The following is a 22,357-nucleotide window of genomic DNA, read 5'->3' as shown; positions in this document are numbered from 1 at the left end:
ATTTGCAGTAAAATTTGACTATTAGACTCAAAGCAGAGCAGAAGCAAAGCCTGCATAGATGACAAAACAAATATGGAAAAACCCCTCATGTACATGTTAACTCCCCCAACCTAAATACATGAAAAAGCAGTTTAAAGACTTAAAATTATGCAACAGAATACAACTCAATGATTCAAATTTGTGAAGCCGGTGACCACCATGACAACCCAACAACTAGCAATTCTATAAAAAAAAAAAAAAAAAAAAATATATACATATATATTTTCAGATGCATAGAGCCAGAAAATTATATAGCACAGATTACAAAAAGACAACGGACAGACACATGGGAGTTGCCAATGCTTACTTTTTAAAGGTGTAACTTTTGGGGTCATTGTTTCACCATTCGCTGCCAAGCGGATGTGGGATAAACATATTAGGGCTATTAAGCTATGAAGGATGACAGCCCTGGAACACACAAGGTCAGCTCCAATATTCGGATCCTGACAGGTTTTACATCTACTAAACACCTTCACAAATGAATATGGAATGTTGAGTTTAAATTACCTTCTCGTGGATTTCTTGAGTGGACTGTGCATCGCAGAATGCCACTGTGGCCACGTCCTTTAAAATGGGCATTTCTACTGTACAATCCCTGCCATCCAGCAGAGCCACGAGAGGCCGCGGGTGCATGGGCCCATTCATGATGGGAGGTCGAATGCCTAAAGAAACACAAATAAGGAAGATTAATACATAACATTTAGAAGTAGATTATTAAAGACCTTTGAGTCACATATCAGAATATGGAAATGGACACCAGCAGAAAAATACTTCTAAACTTCTCCATAGATTCAAAACAGAGCTGTACAGTGCTTTGCACACATTCACCTCTAATTTACACATTTAGCACCTAAAATAATGGCGTTTTAGCACTCAACAATACTTAAAGTGGAACTTCAGCCAAATATTTCCCTCGAGCAACAAAGTTTGAACCTCCAATAAAAGCCATTTACTCGTATTCCTTAAAGTGTCGTGCCAGGTTGCTCTTCCACGTGGAAAAGCTCTAAATGGGATTTGATATGTGAATGTGGCAATAGCTTTTAGGGTGACCTCTTAAGCAAAGCTTTTGATGTTGGTCACATGCCAGAAAAATCTTTGCTGTGCCATTTCTTATTTAAAGCCCAATTTTCAATTCACACTGCAGCAGCGGACAGGACCCTCAAGTAACAGGGTCACTTATCTGGGCATTTACTTACCTTTCTGGAGGCGAGTGCATGGAAAAGTAGCAGCTTCCCCCATAACTAGCTGATAAAAGTATGTAAGTAGGTATGTAACTGAGGTTCAGCCCCAACCCTCTCAAAGAACGTCCAGCAGGGTGGTGAATCTGCAGATGACGGCACCGGATCAGCTTTTTTTTTTTTTTTTATTTATTTATTAAGATCAATTATTGGGCTAAATAGGAGATTTAATGTTGTTCTCAGGGAGGTAACACTTACACAAAAGCACCAGCTCCTCTATTTCTATTCATCTGGGTATAAGAAAGCTTAGCAGAAAGCAGTTTTTAGTATTGGACAATGTGGAAGGGATGAAATGTATCAGGATTTTATTTACACTTACGTCCCCATTGGGCAGATTTTACCTCCTTATTCACTTGCAGAAATGCTACGTACACACGTCAGATGATTCTTGCCAGATAATTGCCTCAGGGCTGATATCGGACGACAATCTGGCATGTGTAGAACGCTCGTCCATGGATCCGTCTTGGCAGATCCACTAACAATTGTAATGGATGTGAAGAGGAGAGCGCAGTGAGATGCAGCTCCATCATTCTCCCCCTCTCCATAGAGCAGAACGGTGCGCTCTTTTCCCCTCACCTACTTCCCCCAGAGTCCCAAAAGGACAAACTGGAAATTTTTTTTTTTTTTTTTTTTTTTTTTAACAAAATAGGAAGCCTCCGTAAATAAAAGTATTGTGTGTAATTTACAAAAAAAGAAAAACAAACCATGGGTAAACTGTGCCAACACGAATCACAAAAAAACACATACAAGCGCAACCCAATATTGCACAGAAAATTTAGGCAGCTCCATTCACAAAGCCGGGCCCCAGTGATATCTGGAGTAGTTTGGCTGCAGGAAGAGATTTGATAAAATGCCCGCTGAGTTTATTTAGTTTCCGGATGTGAAGCTGTAGTGTACAGTTACATGTAACAGAAACAAGCTCACACAGGAGAAAACACAGGCACAGCCCCGGCCCCATTGCTTTCTTGAATGCCAGCCAATTCTGTGAACTTTTCCCCTTCTTTCCCAACCTTTCAGTTAATGTTCTGATTTCATGACACTTCTCTACAAGATGTTGCTACAAGCTATTTTCCCACGTCTGCTCTATTTACCAGAGTCACTGATCGCTTCTGATGGCGCCTTGGTGCAAGATGCTGGGAAATTAACAAATATTCTTTGGTACCACCAATTCCCAATACAAAAATATATTAAATTATTTCAATAAGACACCAAAAAATTTGATCCAATATGGTCTACAAACTCAACTTATAGCCAGTTTTCTCATACAAAACAGCAAGGCTACTATGAGGATGGCACAAGGGGTACTTCTGCACGAACCCGATAAAGAGCAGAATATTTGCAATGTTGGAATTAGACATTAGGGACATTTACCTAGTACAAGCCCTGAAATTTCTGATGTGATGGTATCTTGTTGGAATTGTGCATGCAACTCTCCTTCGAGATCTATAGGCACATCAAGGGTACTGAAGCCAATCATATTATATTGTGGGGGTAAGTTAAGGTCCAGACGTATTCTGTCCCTTTTGGTGTGTTAAAGCATTGGTATTTTTTTTTTGATGCAGCACACCACAACACAATAGCAGGGCACTACCGTATTGAGTGATGCAATGCATATGGGTTAGGGATCAGTTAGTTCACACCTGAACAAGGTCCTTCATGGCACAATGAGCCATGGTTCTTTTAAAGACATTTTTATCATTAAAAAATAATGACTTTGGATGTTTAGGGTCATCAAGATTTTAGAAGCTTCGTTCAATCACTGCATTTACCCTTCGTCTGCACTTAAACATGCTATTATCCAAAGTAAGATTTTTACGCAGTAGGGCAACCAGTAAATGAATACCATCAGTAGATAACAAAAGGGGAAGTTCAGCATAGCTCAAATACCCAGAAACTGCCAAACATGGTACATTGGACACTATAAGGTGCTTTCTGACTGTCCAGTCTGATGTAGTCCCTTCGGAAAACAATCTCTGAAGGCTACAAGGGGCAGTCATGGGACGTGTCTAGTCCCGATATTACAATTGCGTTACGTTGAGTTTTACACTTAACTGACAACAGGCCGCTTGATGAGAAGGAAGCGTTGTCATCCGAGAAAAGGATGTGAATAGGCATTTGGGAGAATTTCTTTTTTTAAAGAAACTGTGTACGTAAAATGAAAACCACAATGTACATTAGGTAGCAATGCTGCATATTTTGTTATTCCTGAGTTTTTAACTTGCAAGTATAAGAATAACATAAGTTGCAAATATTTATTCAACTAGTAAAAATCTTTGCTTGATGGATTGTAAAAAGGTAGAAGCCCCTTTTAAAAAAGAATTCTAAGTACACAGGATAATCCGCATTCCCCATCCCAGGGGGCTAAAAAGAGAAAACAGATTTGCAATTTTAAATTGCCAAGTTCATTGGGAAGGTAAGGAAAACAGGAAAACTGGTAGAAAATAAATGGAAAAATAAAGACTGGTTGACTGAGATTAGGCCAGAAACAACAGCGGCGTATCCAAACACAACAGGCAAAGGCTTGGCTGAACTTATCATGTTTCATGTAATCACAATAAGGGGAGGGAAGAGAAGCCACATAAGAGAGAAATTGTGCTCTGTCCACAGGGGAATTGTGTTCAGATGGCCCAGCTGAAATTGTACCTCCCCGCTGGCAAGATAAGTCTGAATTTTGGGCCCACAAAAGGCATGTGTTTGCAAAAAAAAAAAAGAGAGTGAATACAGACAAACCACCTCCTCCCAAAAAAATATTGTTTATATACTGTGTGTTACACAAAACAATTTGTATTCTAGGGCAATTTAAATGACCTTGGTTAAAGCATACCTAAACGCAACATTTTTACTATATAAGGGTGTAGATAACCCTTTTCTTTAAAATAAAAATGTCATTACCGGTATTTTTTTTTTTTTTTTTTAAGGGTGCAAGACAAAAAAAAAAAAAAAAAAAAAAAAAAAAAAAAGCACACCCCCACTTTAATTCTCGATTGTTGGGTATCTCGGGCATGCGCAGAAGAAGCCCTTTGATCAATAGCGAAAAAAAATTTGCTGACCTCACTGCACATGCACAGTTTTTTTCGCAAGATCATGTGAACCAGGAAAAGATGGCGGAGCCTGGCACTCCCTCTGCGCCGGGCTTAAGACTGATACCGGGACGACACGGGACCCAATGAAAAACCTCCCAACGGATAAACTGATCTGCAGGATTAAAGGCAAGTGTGATTTTATTGTTTGGGGTTTAGTTTCACTTTATTCTACAACCATTTACATGCTGCTACAAACTTCTATCCCCCAGGAGGGACGACGAGTGCTGTACACACGCCAGATTCTCTTATGATATCAGCAATTAGGCAATATCGGACGAGAGTCATATGACATGTGTATGTAGCCTTAGTTGCAACTGAACAGAATCTTAATTACTGTGAAAATGTTGCAGAGCATTAAGTCAAATAATTGGAGGTCCAAGAGAAACTTTCATCCATGAGGAAAAAAAAAAAAAAAAAAAAAAAAAAAAAAAAAAAAACACACCAGTAGAAAATGCAAAACCTTCACCTACGAAAAGTTGTTTGACTGTTGCATGGCTCAGGTCAAAGCTGGCATCAAGGCCCCTTTATAACGGCACCACTTTTCCAGGGCACACCGATGTTTAAACTAGTACCCACAAAATATAAATAAATGTTACATAACAGTGGGACATTGCTATGCATAACATGGTTAAGTAGTAAAACACAAGATTTAGTATATTGTATCTGGAGCAAACTAATCTGTTATCACTAAATCATTTCTCAAGTGCAAACTTAGGTCAGGAAGACCTCAAGTTGTTGTAAACTCCTCACCCACTGGCCGTTTCATAAAAATGTTCTTTACCGCTCCTTTGACATACCATTCATACGGTCACATTTAACAAATTTTCGCTTCAGAGAACATTTTTCACCCTCGTTAATATTAAAGTCATTCAGACTGGGATTTTTAGTACATTTTAGGAATTAACTGGTAAAAACCACAATAAAATGGTTACTATGCATTGTGTGGATAAACGTACTTATGTAATCATGCACATTAAGTGCCAATCAAAGGCCCAAGATGCAACCAGGACTGTTCCCACCAAAGAAAAATTGAATTATTCAGCTTTACAATGCCATGTAATATCTACAATATGGACATTGTGAACTTTTACAAATGGAAGATTGGGCCACATTTCATGATGTGCAGGAAGCCCTCTATACTATATTGTATTTATGCCCAGCGTTGGTGATCTTCACACCAGTACCCTGGCTCTTCCCATAGAAAGAAATCCAGAAGCAGTTTAAGAAGAATGATAAAGTTACGAGAAAGGTCAACTGCTGGTGAAATACACCTGTAAATGAACTCTGATCTCGTAAGTCTCTCAAAACAGATATCAACACAAAGCCTTGAGAAGATAATATGGGAAGATCACAGTGGTTACCAAAGATTAGAAATCCCTGGAGAAAACACCTACTTTAGTGACAACTATTGTAATATGAGAATGGGGAGATTTAATAGCCAGGCACAAAATTCTTAAATGTTTCAGGCTTCCACAATATAATAAAGTGGCTACACCGATGTGGTACTTTGTTTCCATTTATTGCAAAAAAATGTAAATTTTTAAAAAAATTTTTTTTTTTTGTAAATTTTTTTTAAATGGACCATTTGTCCATTTTAAAACACAAAACACTTCTTTAAAAATTCCCATAACTCAACTTATTATGATCAACATGATCTAAATAAAATATTCCAGATATCTGATGCACTCTATGGAAGAAGCCACTTGGGGATGAGGAGGTAAATATATATATACTATTTCCCTAGTGAATGCCAGTTAGAAAACGAATTTAAAGAGAAACAAAGATTAAGTCTCTTTCTACTCACATAATTATGCCATGATTATCCTTAATAATGAAAAATGCCAAGTACCTTAAGTAATGGGAATATTGTACAAGACTACAATCAGCTTTCAAAATAGAAAAAAAAAAATACACTGTTTCCAGTACTCAAATTCAAGTATAAGCCAAACACTATTGGTGCAGTGGATTGATATATTTGGTCACAAATTGGAGGACATCTGACTGTTAGACCTATATAAACTTGTAGGTCACATTGCAAATTGGAGTGTAGAATATAGTACATGGGTAAAGGTATGGCTAACCCAAAAAAATGATTTCCTAAACAGCAAAGAGCTCTCATAGATGTAATAGAGGGAGGCCCAGACATTAATTTGTCATGGGGAGAATCTGCAAACTCCATGCAGATAGCGTCCTGGCCGAGATTCAAAACTGGAACTGTGCTGCCCCTATATACAAGGGATATAATGCCATTTTTGAGGTCACAGTTCCATTACTAATACACCATGTAGGGTCCCACTACCAATGCAATGTTACCAGTGGGGTCATGGTACCAGCTCGGGGATATAGTTCCAAGACACAGTCCGGGTCGCCGTTGCAATTTAGTACAGCAACTGGGGCCACATTAAACAACAAACTTAAGGGTGGAAGATGGCTACAGTAGCAGATGACTTAACAGTAATAGACACCATGTTAGCAGACTAATTGTGTTTCTTCACTGTTCAGCAAAACAGAATTCCAACCACACTGGCTACTTTTTTGCCTTTTGCAATAAAAACATACAAAAAGAATGTCAAGTCTTTATGGGCCAATTAATGGCAGAATGTTTTGGGAAGAAATGAAAGGCCAAACAGACCAAAATGTTAAAAGTTAAATACAAGCCCAGCATGCCCAAATTTAAAGTCATCCCCCTTAGTGTAGATCTACCATAACCGACTCACTAAACCAATATGACTTGCAGCCAAATAATAGAGACCAGATTGATAAGTGGCGTTAAATGAATGAAGCCTGTTCATTGAGAAATGTCTTTAGGAACTCAATTACAGCTTCTGACAAACACTAATTATAAAAGAAAAAAAGATGAATGTTTTCATATCAGAGCTGCTTTTCAGCATGCTGTGCCAGAAGGATAAATTTATCAAAAATAAGCATACAGAATAAGAATATCAGCACAGTTTACAATCAATTGCAATACAAATCAAAGGATATGCCAATAATTTATATAGCTGCCATTACCCCTCTAGAAATACATTAGCAGATCATCAGCATAATGCAACAAAATTATCAATGTTTGGTTGTAGGCAATGTTTTGTAAAATTGGCAGAGACACAAGGCCTTTTCAAGATGAAAGTGACAGATTGAAAGTGGCAACAGTTGAAGCAAAACTAAACTCAAAATGTTTACTTTACATAAAAGGGTAGACAACACTTTAAAGTGAAAATTGTATAAAAAACCCTCCCCTTTGTCTTCATCGCCGCACATGCACAGAAGGAGGAAAAAAAATTGCCTTGGTTTCGCGCCTGCGCAGTGCAAGATCAGGTGACACAGGAAAAACAACCCGGAAGAAAGATGTCGGGGCCAGCGCCTCAACGAAGATGAGGGACCTAAACTAAGAAACTAGTACAGTCCTGATACTACTTCAGCAAGGGCATTTTTTATAGCTTGAGAGAGAATGACTGTCAGGGATATTCACCGTCATATAGTAATATTTTCCAGCCTATCAAAATGAATACCAACACTATTAACTAGCTACAGACCTTGGAGGTGCCAATATACAGCCACAAACTTCACAACTGCAATAGAGCCTAACTGTTGTATGGTTTATTTTTCCGACAGCCAGAAAGCAACACCCTGAATTCAATCACCATTAATGTTACACCGAGCCATTTCAGACTTTCCAGAGGACCGTTAGAATTTCCCTAATGCCGAAAATGAACCCTCACAAACCTACACCATTTTTTCCCCCAATGGTATGCAGAATATGTGATCACACTTCTTGCCATATTTAGTACAGAAGGGATGGTCTCTTAGCAGTCATTGAACCAACACCTTACAGGTGGCACATTAATAAAGTCAAACAGTACTAGAAAGTCAATATTTAGGAAAGACCGAACATAAAAGGTAAATTAATTATGACCTTATTCCAAGAAACACTGTTAAAAAAAAATTAAATTTGGATTAATTTTAAGCCAACACGAGCATTGCAGGGTCCTTCAGTTGTATGAGAGTGGACAGGAAGAGATATTTTGTTGTGGCTTTTCTATAGAGCACTTTATTTTGCTATGGTGTGCTAAGGAGAAACTTTGGATGAACAACCCAATAGTAAAATAATCTACTATATTTATAAAGAGAGCCACGGTTGTCACGTCTGGACTTTGATACTTGTAATGGAGAAGGGCAAACAAGTTTAGAGAGATGGGGGTGTGTGCATTGGATGTTTTTGTTATCAGTTTTGCTCTTAGGAAACAATAGGAACACTGCCCTATTGGCCCAATCAATATGTTCTGCATTTGCCATTTTTTTAGCTTGGAAATTAGCTATTTCAGAAAAGGCAATACAACACTAATTGGAAAACAGAATGAAGAAATCAAAAGCTACCACACTGGGGATGTAAGGAACATTCTATGATAAAAACAAACACCAAAAACCCTCAGGAACAGTCCATTCTGAAGACATTCCTAATAAACCAATACTACAAGGGTGATATTGACCTGTACTGGATATCTTCAATTCTGATATTGTAAATATCATAGGAACAACCATTTCACACCAGCTCCAATTGTTCCCATGTGTACTGAGTCCTTTAACTCAATACACTACATCTGCCCTGTCAGCCTGGGTGAGAAGAGCCTTCAGCTGGATGTATTCCCCGAAGAGCCTTCAGCTCGGATTTACTCTGTTCAGCATCCATTTCAGTGCACGAAAATGTGAATGGACCTTTTCGTTTCACTCTAAACTTTAAGACAGATGTGAACCTGTCAGCCAGGAATTAGTAGGACCAATACCTGAAATGCATTTCCATGCTGCAAAATGCAGGAGTTTTGCTGCACAAAAAAACACAAACAAACCCCTAGAGAATAATGCAAGGGTAATAAAACCCTGAGAAAAAAAGAATTTTCCTGTTCACTAGCAGAAATCCAATCTTTGCTCCTAATCACATTTTTCAATCCATTTACAAAGTGGTTAGGCAGTGAAACAATCTCAACATTCTTGCTGCGGGGAGTACACCCTCCCCAATTACCTTTGTTAGAAGTGTCAGGGTTTCTTAAAGCCGCCTTTCTCCAGGCTGTGACAGCACTGGAAGGTCAAAGCTTGGCCCCCACAGATTTGCACGAGCTTCAAAGCCCTTTTTTTGGTGTTCTTTCCAGATGTCAGAAGAGCCAACATGCTCAGTCTTTTGACATTTCAGAATGTCAAGGATGCTTTTGATAGTTTTCCCTCATCCTTGTTGTCACACAAACAAAACTAAAACAAGTATAATTTGCATTTCTCACTCCAAATGAATCTTTATGTCAGTGTAAACTCTACACTCTGCAGATGTGCAAAGAATTGCTGTAATACAATTTACTGTAAAAGCCTGATACATCAAGTCAGACACCTTTCCACCTGTTTGGAATCATTGGGAATTCTATTGGGGCCAAGTTATTCTAATATTGTCATTTTATTCTCATGTCCTATCAATTTTGTTTGTATAAAAGAACCAAAATCTTTAAAATTATAATCCTGAAAAGTTTAAGGGTACCTGTAGTAATTACAGCTCATTCAAATTAGCATTCTTACTAGGTAAACCTAGGATTCCAATGAAGTCCTTACCATATTTCCATGATTCAGCTAACACTCAAGCCAAAAACTGAGCTGGTTTACCTGGAATTTGATCTACTGGCACTTTGGGTAACAGGAATTGACGCGTTTTATTGGACTTTGTAAAATCTAATACAATATCCTGGTGCCACAAATGCACAGTAGGTTGGGAGTTGGGTCCTGCCCGAAAATGGTAACATTTAATGGTTGCTTTAAATAAACCATCCCAGGGTGGAAACTCTACTGCACATGTACACCAATGTTCAAATCATTCCTACGGGGGTTCCGTATTCCTGGAAGCGCAGGTCAGCCATTAGGAACCAGCTAGGACCCTGCTCTTTGCAAAAGTTGTGCTATTTTACCATTTGAACTGTTCTCAAAGTTTTGAGACTTAAAGTCTAACTTCCCTTTTACAGAACCAATTAGCATACTCATACAACAAAGCAACTTTTGGTCCAGGTTATCAGCCATCAAGCCAAAGTTCACCACAAGCAAAAGCTGCATTCATTGAAATGAAGACTGGACCAGCCCAAGCGTCTATAAAAGCATAAATAACACCCGTGGGCAATTTAGCAGTGCAGTATCCATGTTTTTTTCCCCCATAAACCTTGAAAATAAGGGGGAAGGAATTCTGTAGCAGGCTGACAAAATGTCGCTCATTGGTTTCTATGACAACAAACCACCTATTTCTGCTGGTTTTTAGCACCTTAATTGTAATATTAAGCAGGCTCCAGTTGTCAGGTCAAGTATTTCATTAGGAGAAAAAAAAAAAAAATCACAAAGACAAAATACCAAGATAGAAGGGTTAACTGGAGTCATCGTTTCTGTACTTTATTTCTGAGATCATCAGCATAAGAGGGTTTGCTTGCAGGCAAAATAATCTGAGCGTAAACTCAACGGTCACGTCACATTCACAGATCTTCAAATCCAGTAAATTTTATGTAGAGAGCTCTCAGCAAAGGACATGTCAGTTAAGACGGCTGCAGAACATTGCCAAAGCTAGTGGAGGATTTTAGGAAAGTAGGAAGACATGTCAGTTAGTATATTTCTACCTTGTCACACTTTAACACATTTCAAAAGCCAAGATGGAAAGCTCATCAACTTTCTGAAAGGAACAAAAATTTAAAGAATGGTGAGACGTGGGTTTTGCATTAACAGAGGGACTAACCCCCAAAACAGAGGAAGCTTTGAATTGTTAAACCCTGGATAATAGATTGCTTAAAATAAAGTCCAATGCTACCTACTCGTATTGTGCCATTTTTCCGGAAATATCTCCTCCTGTTTGAATTAGTATACCCTTTGTTATTCTAATTCCAAGGTTTTAGCTTACCCCAAAACCAAAAACACATCCCACAACTTGACGGCATTAGGTTTATGGTTTGCCTACACTATTTGCTTAAAAGTTTGCCAATACCTGACCAGAACACATTCACCGTATGGGCAAAAGCAAGTGAACCGCCCTCCAAACAATTGAGTTCAGGTGTTTCATATGTTTCAAAAGTTACAGCATACGAGGCATGGTCACCACAAGGCTGAAAGCATGCCATTGTTTTCCAGTTTGGTGAAGCATTTCCTGAACCAGCATGACCAACCTGTGCACAAGGCCAGGTTCAAAAAAATTGGTTTGTTTGCATGAAAACTAATTGCCTGCAGAGCCTTCACGTTTACCATAAGGAACATTTAAAAAAAAATGACATTAGATGCCAATAAAGCTTTTTTTTTCCAAAATGGAAAAAAGTTTTAGGGTTTTTAACAGTGCTTCATAACAGCACATAAATTTAAAAAAAGTTTTGTGCACTTTATGAATTATAAACACATCCCAAGAAATTACTTGCAATATATGTGATAACAGTTGAACACTTTAGCAAATATATTGGTACAAGTTACAGTCTTTATGGCTTTTACAGTTCTTGATGCGTTTCACCAGTAGGCTTCATTAGGACTCAGCGTTACTAGTACCTCATAATTATCAGTGTTACAAAAACATAACCGAGTAAATAGCAGGAGAATGCATAGATTTTCCTTTCAAAATATTTGAACATAGTATCCAAAGAATTAACAGTCACATCTACTTGCTCAAACTTGTATCATGCCCATGGAGTGTTCATATAAAAAATGATTCTAAAAGGCGAAATAGGCAGACCAGACTGTTGTGTAGCCGATCGTGATGTGACCCCATACTATAGTATAGCTGCCTCCTACTAATGCACCACAATGTGTGATCAAAAGGTCTGGGGAGGAAATGGGCCGACAGGAAGTGGTGATTGCATGCAACCTCTGGAAAATAACCCAACCCACCCAACAGCAATGTAAGCCGCAGGATTGAAAATTTAGACACTTCTTTGTTGGATGAAGCACAACAAAGTTTATGGTGTATTAAAATGGATGTAAAAATATACTCCCGTGTAGTTATCCGTTGTATATCATGCTTTGAATTTAAGGTCATTGAAAGGACATATTTGTTATTTAACTCATCCCTTCTTGATAGGTAATGGTGATGTTTTACCGTTTGATGAAACACAACAGTCTGTTCCGCCTATTTTACCTTTTAGAACCATTTCTTTTATATGAACACTGCATGGACACGATAGCAGTTTAGGTAATTAAACTTTGCGCAAGTAGGTGCGATTCCTAATTCTTTGGATACTATGTTCAAATATTTTGAAACAAATATCATATGTATTCTCCTGCTATTTACTCGATTAGGTTTTTGTAACACAAATATTTATATGGGGTACTAAACACTGTGTCCTTCTGATGAAGCCTACTGGTGGTGAAATGCGTCAAGGACCGTAAAAGCCACAAAGACTAACGTCAAACTTGTACCAATATATTTGCTGAAGTGTTCCAACCGGTATCACATATATTGCAAGTAATATCTTGCGATGTGCTTTTATCATGTTATATAAATAAATTGTGTGTTGTGTTGACATCAGCACCGTTAAAACTTAAAATTTTTCCTTTTTGGAAAAAAAAGCTCTTGGCAACTGATGTGATATATAAAGGGTGTGGTGCATTTGAAACTCTTCCAGTCAATTATCTTTTCAGAAACCATTTTTGAAAAAGTGCCAAACGTGAGCCATGATGTCATTTGATCTTGTAGTAAGCCATCACAGAAGAGTCAAGGCCTTGACATTGCAAAGAATACAATATAACACAGCGCATATTTATGTACAATGTGCAAGTACCATGTTCTTAGCTACCTAGCCCATGTTTAGTTGAACCCAGGAGTAAGCAATATAACTATTTTGAAAAATAGTGTTTCAAAGTTACCAATGTGATAAACGTTATGAGGTTGGCTGACCAATCTAGTTTAATACAGCACATCAAAATGAGGAACTTCTAAAAAAAAGGACTGATTAAATTCCGAGTGGACCGTTAACTACATAACCCCTAAAAGTGAAGTCCGATGCCATAATTCCTGGTTAGGCATTGGCATTAACATGTTCCTAGCCCAAGTGTGGTTAAGTTTCCACAAAGTTATTTAAAAAAAAGAAGTTCTCTCATTTGTACATCAAATGAGTTTCCAGGTGTGATTTCAGTGTAACCAAGCCAGTGACCAACAACTACAAGCTAGGTGGTCATTTATAGACTTCTTAATCTTAAATTAGAATGTCAGGCAACTAGAAAAGATTTTCAAAAACTGAAGCCACAATATTTGCTCCTATGTACTAAATTTAGAAACTGGCCTAATATATAAAAACACAATTTGCAACCAAAACCATTGTCATGTCTCAAAGATAAACAAAATCAACAAAAACTAAAAAGTCCAAAAGTTATAGAAAAAAATAAATAAATAATACATCCAGCATACAAAAGCGACTTAAAAAATAAAAACAAGTCTTAGAACAGTTTCTTTAAGTCGTGACATTTGGCAGCTACAATCACTGTTGCAGTTCACACGAATACACATGATTTTATTTTTTTGGGGAATGGTTTATCCCATTTGAGAAGGCCTGACAGATGAGTGCACTTTACTTCTGGCTTCAGCAGAAGGAAAATTCCAGAGACTTCCACCTCCAGAAAGGGAAACTGTCCTACACCAGAGGGGCCCCATAGCTGGGATTAGTCATGAAAAAAAGTAGTAAAAAATAGAGTCAGCCCTGTGGTTAAACTGTTTATCCTGCAGGAATTACAATGGTGTGATCTTTGTGTAGGTTGGTGCAGACACTATAGACCCACCACCAAAAACAAACCACAATATAACAGACAAGTCTTTTCTAAAAGCCCATTGACATGTAAATATGTACAAACAGGTTTTCACACCCTAAAAACCAAGTAACATGTATCTCATTATGACTTTGTGCAAGAGTGTAAAATTGCATTATGTATAACAAAACTTGACACCAAATTAAACATTCAATGCAATTTATTAATTTGTATAATTTTCCTTGATAAGCCATATATAAAAAGCTAAAAGGGTGCTAGAAAATGTTATGGTAGGGAAGGGTTAAATCTGATTTTTGTTGTCTGTATTTAAGTAGGTTATTTTCTCTTTATTGTCCCAGACACAACAGGAAATCTAAGGTGAGGGAATGCCTTTTAGACAGTTGTACCCTAAAGCAGGTATATTTAAATGGGAGATTTCCCTTCTTGTTCTGGGGACAACCTAAAACTTCTTACTTTCTTTCTGAAAGACACAGGTCACCCATATAAAAAAAAATAGGGGTAACGATTTATAACAGAATCCCTTTGCAACTGCTTTGTCAAGTCTTAAAAAATAAAATCCCTAGAGGTATACTTTGTTCTGCACATCATTTATCAGTCCTTGCACTAGTCAAGGTTCAAAAGACTAGAAGCACACACCAAAACAAGCCATGGAACCAGGTAAACCTTTCAATAAGTAAACCCATGATAACACAAATAAACCATCAGAATGCAAAAACACCAGTTCACACGAGATAAAATAGAGGAAGTGAAAAAGTCTGTCCTAGATTTGTCTTTTTGTAGAGAAAAAAAGGTTCCTTTCAGATATAGGTTCAAATGAATAATAAATAACCAAATGGTACATTTTTAACCAAGGTATCTGGAATGTGATTTTACCATCATACACCATAAGCAAATAGTTAACTGAGGGGAGTTTAGAATACTAGATTGTACCGTTTGATGGGGAGACCAGAATTCTTGTATTGCCCAAAAAGCAGTGGAGTAAGTCTACGTACACAAGTCAGATGATTCTTGTTGGGTTATACTTCGGGGCAAATATTGGATGAGATTATTAAGTGTACAGCACCTGATCGTAATACAAGTGAAGGGGAGAGAGCACAGCAGTCGTTTACGCATGCATCTTTTAGTCTTTTGTCATTGGAAAGGATCATAAAAGATCCTCTCCAATGACAAAAATATAATGTGTATACCCAGCTTAAGGCAAACATATGTCCATCCTAAAAAGAGTGGCCAGAGCACCAGGCTATTGCTTGACGTCAGTCTACTTTTTTCCATTACTATGCTAAATCAAGTCAAGGAAGCGGCATGCTCACATACGTTTCCGACAAGGTGAAAATCCTCCTGAGACCTCAGTGTGAAATAAACACTTGTTGGTTGCTGAGCTAAATAAGGTTTTGTAAAAAGTTTTCTGATTTATTAAGTTTGCAGTTACCCCCCGTCCTTCTCTCCCCTTCAGTAAAACCAATGTAATGGACTTGGGTTGATCATAATACTCCTGTTTCCTTTCAATAAAGGAATCTAATTAAAATGATAGTAATACTGAGTATCTGCTTACTTCTAAACATTCACAGTTTTATCCCTATGGAGGATCACTTCACTTCAGCACTGTGCCAATATAAAAAGACAAAGAAAAATATTGATCACCTCCCGTTACTGCAAAATATTTTCCTCTCGGAAAGTTGTAAAAGCCACACACACTACTGGTGGGGAGGAACATTTTCCCCCTAGTTCAGAAATTGCATGTCACATGCAGGCTAACTTTGAAGGATTAAACACTAGCCCACACCGCTGGAACTATACACTGGATCCTTTGTTCAACAAATATAGCTTTTTAAATGCATGGAGCATCTGGAATGTGCATCACAATAAATATGTGCCAATCTAGACTGGCTTGTGTATTCAAGGTTGAGAGAGGCTTGGTTATACCATGCTGAACATGGAGGAACCCTTGAAATTTTCACGTCTTTAGGGAATCTCTTCTATAATTAATATATATCCGCAGCACATTAGGTTTGTAGTCAGTGGGGAGAATGTTTTTCTTACAGTAAGAGTCATTTAAACTGACCTCAGATACCAATTTTCATTTTTGGAACCTCTAGCAACCTCTGGTTGAGAAAATTTCAACCCTTCCTCAAAACTGCCCAGCTTTCAAGACATAGGAAGCCTTACATAGAAGTGATGGTACTTACTGCAAATATAATGGAGGACAACATTTGCCATTTACTAGGTTGGCCATTTATATGGACCAATAACTTCCATTTAAAAAGGCTAGAATTTCTAAATGTAAAACATATAGCTGCTGTTTGCCATTATCTTTCCTTCAGGAAATCAATAATCTCTGCTGCTATCTACACTATAGAAAATTAAACAATACCCAAACCTTTTAGTTTTTGTATGGGATAATATAGGTTTCTTCCCTTCCCCCATAGCAATCAGCACTTTCAAGTTTGTATGTCTATTGTCAAAGAATATTGGCACACATTGTAATATCTAAAGTTAACCCTGACAAAGGGAATAAAATATATATAATAAAAATAAATATTATGGAACTAAATACACACACTTCAGGTCCATATTGTGCATTTTTTGCAGGCAATTAAAGCCTTTCACTTATTTATATGCCTCTATGAGCATTTAATATCCACGCATTTGACTGCAAACTTAATCCAGTTCTCTTAGGTTATATAGAGATTGTAAGAAAACCACAGATTTTAAGTGTAGCCACAAATTTTCAGGTGGTTGAGTTCAGGTCCATTTCCAAATCCAATATTCCCAGTACAATTTATCTTCTCCATTAACCATTAAGACTTACTTATTTGTTCAGGACTGGGAAATAGATGTCGTCTATAATCCAGCAGAAATGAAGTCAGATATAATTTTGAGATGGACCAAAACTAAAGGTGCAGATTAAGAGAAAGAAGGTCCTCTTATTATTCAAGAAGTTGTAGTTTGACTTTTTGCTAAGGGTCCGTGATTAGCCGGTTAACAACATTTTAAGGCACAGTTTTCTTGTAGGGTACACCAGGTTTTCCCTATATGTTGATGGCTTTAGTCTGCTATGTATCCAACTAGGATGCACAACAACCACTTTTCTGCCTGGGGATGGTATGCGACTTAGGTCTCATAGCCGGAGTTCAGTTTTCTTACCCTACAGAACCCTTCAGCTTCCAGCAAATGCAGTCTTACAAGACTACAGAACCTTCCGACTTCCTGCAGAGTCTGACAGGTGCCATACAGGGGAAATGTCAAGCAGTTTGCTGTCACCAGTGGCTTGGTTTGCCACAATGTTTTTCTTTGGTGAGGCAGGCAAGCAAAAAATTTGTCTACATGGTCTCTTTAACCTCACCAATAAAGGTCTGTAAGCCCTTTACAAATGTCAAAGGTGCCTTGGTGACCTCTCCATCTCTTCACTGCATGGTCCATTTTTAAAAAAAAGGATACTCTTTGAACAGAATATGTTCTTTATTCATCCCTTGACTTATGCTTTTCACATTTTCCAAGAGCCATTTGGAGGCTTCTTCTGCTACAATACAATCCCACAAGAATCTGGATCCTCTGGATATACATGTATTTAAAAACATATCACTTGAATACATAAAGAACGAACTGGCTGCACCAAGATGTATACATAATGATTCTTCTAAATTTAAATTTACCTTGCAGGGATGTTTTCACTTTATATATAATGACAGTGTCACAAATACGCACCTATATTTCCCATGGGGCAAATAGGCAGCCCAGTGCTTTAACCTACAGCAACCAGCATCAAAACAAAATGCAGAAAAAAACACAACTGAAAATTATAGTCAGGAATCAAAGCCTTTAGCTTCAAGTTTATCTTCCTTACAACTATCCTTTCATCATCTATGAGCCATTCACAACAAAAGCCACCATGTTGTGGCTAGGGCGAAAATCCTGACTAAGAAACCATTGCATTCAGTACAACCATCAATGTCACTAGAGGAGCAAAAAAACAAAAATATCATTATTTTTCTTCCAAGCAAAGCATTCAAGCACCAGCCTAAAGTCTCTGATGTGTTTTATTTGGAAAGGGTTTGATCATAGAAGTCAAACAAGCCATTATCATTAGCAAAAATGTATAATGTCTGGGAACTAGATTAAAAAACAAAAGCATTTTATATTTATTTTTAACAAAATAATCTTAGTCAACCAGGGACAGAGTCATTACTTTTTTTTTTATATGCAATTGCCAATAAAATATGAGCTTGTGTTGTCTCCAAGTCTCGTGAAGGTCTTTTCTCGGCTTGTATTTGCTTTACTTGATCTATAGAAAAATGCCTGGGTGTACTACGACTACAAGATTCATTTTTTACATGAATACAAGCAAAACAAACCTAAAAGAATAATGCGCTGGGTGTGTCGGCTTCTGCCCACAGAGGCAAACAATCTTTCAGGTCTATGGCATTAACTTACTCCATAGAAGAGAATGACATAAATCAAGAGCGATGAAGACCCTGAAGAAAATAGCTGTGAGCGGGGCAGCAACACAACACACAAAGCATCATCTCTACAATCATCGCAAGCTCCAACAGGCCCATCTGGCCCGGAGACTGCCATCCCCAAGGTCATATCGTCATTCCCCACACTACTTGCTGCTCTAAATAACGATGTAGTGCCGCTCGTAAAGCATCATTTGGACGGTATCTTTAACCATTCAGACCTACATACAGGTCCTCGGGGACAAAAATCCCAGAATATTCTACAGTTGTGATAACAAGCACTGCCTTTTCCTTTCAACAGCCAGCCAAGATAATTCACAAAGGAATAACAGACTTCGTTAATCAGTCTTTGGGAAAAGAAAAAAAAAAATCTGGTTTGGTGACATTTTGGTTTCTCATTCTACAATAGTTAGCTTGTAAGGAAATATTTCCGTTAGTCTAGAAAGAGGACAGGGAAGCCACTTCATTAAAGGTTTAGTGACAGCTGCATCTAAAGAGTCTTTGACGTCATAATCAGCTTGCAAGATGGGATGAGCTGACAAAGTTATGAAACGGAGGAGGAAGATGGTGGCATTTTCTTCAGGACGAGGGCAATGTTTTGCCTCTAAATTATAGGGAGGGAATCATAAAATAGTTCTTCAGACTTATCCTAGAATCTGTATGCCAAATGTGCACATTACAGTTGTGTTTTAAAGCAGTTTAGAACGGTTTAAGATGAGAGATTTCAGAATTTTATTTTTCTGATCCAATTTTTACTTTGCCCCCAATAACACGATCTTTAAATAAAGACTATACAATCTGGACAGCTACCAACAGACATCCAAACAGAATTCTACGTGCAGCATGATGGACTACAGATTTAGAATACAGCACATACTCAAGACATCACTACCACCCTATTAAGTTCAAGTCAACGCATGACGCAAGGGGAGAGGGATGACTTATGAAGGAAAATGTTGCTAATGCCCTCATTTTTGGGGAAAGACTATAATGATCATCATGGATAAAAACAGCTAAACCACAGGCCATGACAATATCAGGTGGTCAGAAAAATCAGACAAACGCCAAGGGTCTTTTCTGATGCCGTTTTTTTGCAGGAAAACAGCCCCATTTATACCATACATTTGTCCAGCAGTCTTGGACAGACATTTAGACAGTTTGCATAGCTTCACACAGTCCTTCAGCCATTTAAAGTCTTGGCGAGCCACTACAGTCTGCTGCAGGCTTAACCACAGTAACCTCCCCTATTCAGGTGAATGAGAGCAATTGGGACCCTATACATGATTGCAGAAGATAAACACTTTTGGATACAACAAATCAGACGCCAATAAAGTGAGGAATGAACTCCTGATTTGTGATATCTACGTTTCAAGATGGCCCTATTGCACTTTATACTGGTACATTGGAGGACTTTTTGGCCCCCCTACTTCACCAAAACCTTTCAGTGGGGAAAATGGAAACAGGATCTTGACCATGTGTGACAATTGCTATGTACTAGGATGGGCCCTAGAAATGGATATGCATTCTTGCTTTAAAGACTATACAATATGTACTGTCTTTACTGTAGCAAAGACATGGTCAAATTTGTGATATTGGGAAGTGCATATTGAAGCCTCCACCGTTGCTTTGCAAAGATGGTGATTGCACACCGTCAACCCGGTAAGACAGTTGATTTTAACTCATCATGTGAGCTTAATATGAAATCTGGTGGATTGGTCGAAATATGGTTTCCTACCATTTCCACTGACGTCCGTTCAGTCTGAACTGAAACCAATACTTTGTTGGCATGTTGGATGTACACCAGTAGTATGGCCCATTAGTATGACCAGGAGAAACCCATCTAGCTTCTGTCATCAGACAATGCACAAAGAAAAGTTTCCACATTCGGCTTTAAACCTTTAGGACCTCCCTATGTTTGCATTATGAATACTGCATTGGGTATGGCTGACCAACCTCACCCAACTGACAGCTTGCCCAAAAATCCACTAAATGCAGGTGTGTCATTCTTATATCTTACAATGCAGTTTAGGGGCTCATTACATGTCTTCGTCATATATAGTACCGAGAAAATATTCTAGCCAAGCATTTTATTTAAAAAAGTATAGCGTTCAATTTTAGGAAATGAAGCCACTAAATTAAAACCATTAGCTGGGTATGTTTTCCTTGCAGCACAGGTATCCATGATTATACTTATCAAAAGGCCCTTGAGTATTTGTATTTTTCCTGGATTTCTCCTCGGTCATCCAGTTTCCTCCCATATACTCCTAGCTTACATTGTACATTAACCGTATTCTATCCATAAGCCTTGGTGTGTTTACTCCAGTCATATGGGCATTAAACAGTAATCTCATTACCATGCACACTAATATGAATGGATTTGTATTCCCTGCAAATCACTTTAAAACATGCCATCAAAAAATAACGCTGCTCATTTAAAAAATATAAATAAACCAGACCCCTCAACCTGTTCTGCAGCATGAACAACCCTTGCAAACCTCACCAATTGCTCTTGAAGGCAAAAAATTCCCCAGTGCTTTTCTCCTCCTTTCATACCATTTTATTGTCAAATGGAATTAAAAAGGACATAGTAACCGAGAGTTCTCTGTCCAATCACAACCAACCATCTGTTCTTGCACAAACGCACTGAAAATTCATGAAAATACTCTCAGCTCCGAGAGAGATGGTCACAGTTACACTCCATTACGTGCACACACAATCTACGCCATTTATCTGTATTGTTTTACACTCTTATTCAGAAATCAAGCACAGAAGCCATTAAGAAAATGTAGCCAACATAGGCAAAGACAATAGAAACATCATACTCTATGCAAATTCAACAGATGAGACCAGTAATTGCACAACAAAAGCATTCTTCTTATGAAGCCCTGTATATATTATGGAACAAATTTGAAACAGAAAATTCCTTGAATGCATTAAAACAAAAAAAAAACAAAAAAAAGCCAAGCCACCTTTGCCTAACTAGCCAACCAAAATTGACAGTTTGCAGACTGCATTCTGAGAACTAGATCCCCATTTGTCTCTAAATTGCACATGGAATAAATCTGACATTCGGAACAATCCCAGAGCAGAAGCCTCCACCCTACAGCTCAAAACCTCCAAGCTAGAGGAGTGGTGCACCTCTTTATATGCTAATCGGTTTGTATACCCGTGAAGTCTATCATCCTTGCATGTTGGCCATTGTTACTGCTTTGGGACAAAACAGATCGGGAACAAATGTACCCAAGCTGCAACTCTCCAAAGACTATTCCCAACCAAAAAGCAATCCAGCTGACTGCCAACAGGGCAATTATATCAACAATCATTGGACAGACTGCAGAAAAACCACTACCCCCACCAAAAAAGATCCATATTACATTTTTTTGCCCTTATAATCTACAGTGACGATGACCATGAAACCCACCAGGATTTAGAATTATGACTTTACGAGAACCTTGCTTTTAGCATTAGCAAAACACATGAGCATTCTCAACTGGAATAGCCATTTAAAATTCAAGCAAAACCTGCTGACCACAAACAAATAGAATTTATTTCTTGTCAATGGATCGGTTTCCAACAGTTTAATTTTGCTTTCCGTTTGCATTGTCCATTCTACTTTTTGCCTACTCCGAGCTGCAAAATAAAAATGACTAATAAAACTTGCTGGACAAAGCCATCTATAGACCCAATCCATCCTTACACAAGGCAAAAAAAATGCACCGTAACGCACCATGTGCTCCCAGCACTTTCTAGAAATGACAGGGTTATTGAATGACCCCCCACCCCCTCGTAAAAA

The 22,357-nt window shown here is 38.1% G+C and overlaps 1 protein-coding gene across 1 annotated transcript in view; it reads right to left on the bottom strand.

Moving 5' to 3' along the window:
• The window catches only part of CTBP1 (C-terminal binding protein 1), a 269,296-nt gene that overhangs the window by 20,132 nt on the left and 226,807 nt on the right, over positions 1–22,357 (bottom strand). Inside the window, exon 5 of the mRNA XM_072406893.1 lies at positions 547–701. Within this exon, the coding sequence (XP_072262994.1) occupies positions 547–701 (155 nt within the window). The remainder of the gene's footprint in view (positions 1–546; positions 702–22,357) is intronic.

The sequence above is a fragment of the Pyxicephalus adspersus genome, chromosome 3 (genome assembly GCF_032062135.1).
Source record: "Pyxicephalus adspersus chromosome 3, UCB_Pads_2.0, whole genome shotgun sequence".
In the NCBI taxonomy this organism is placed as follows: Eukaryota; Metazoa; Chordata; class Amphibia; order Anura; family Pyxicephalidae; genus Pyxicephalus; species Pyxicephalus adspersus.
This window is presented reverse-complemented; position numbering and strand designations above follow the sequence as displayed.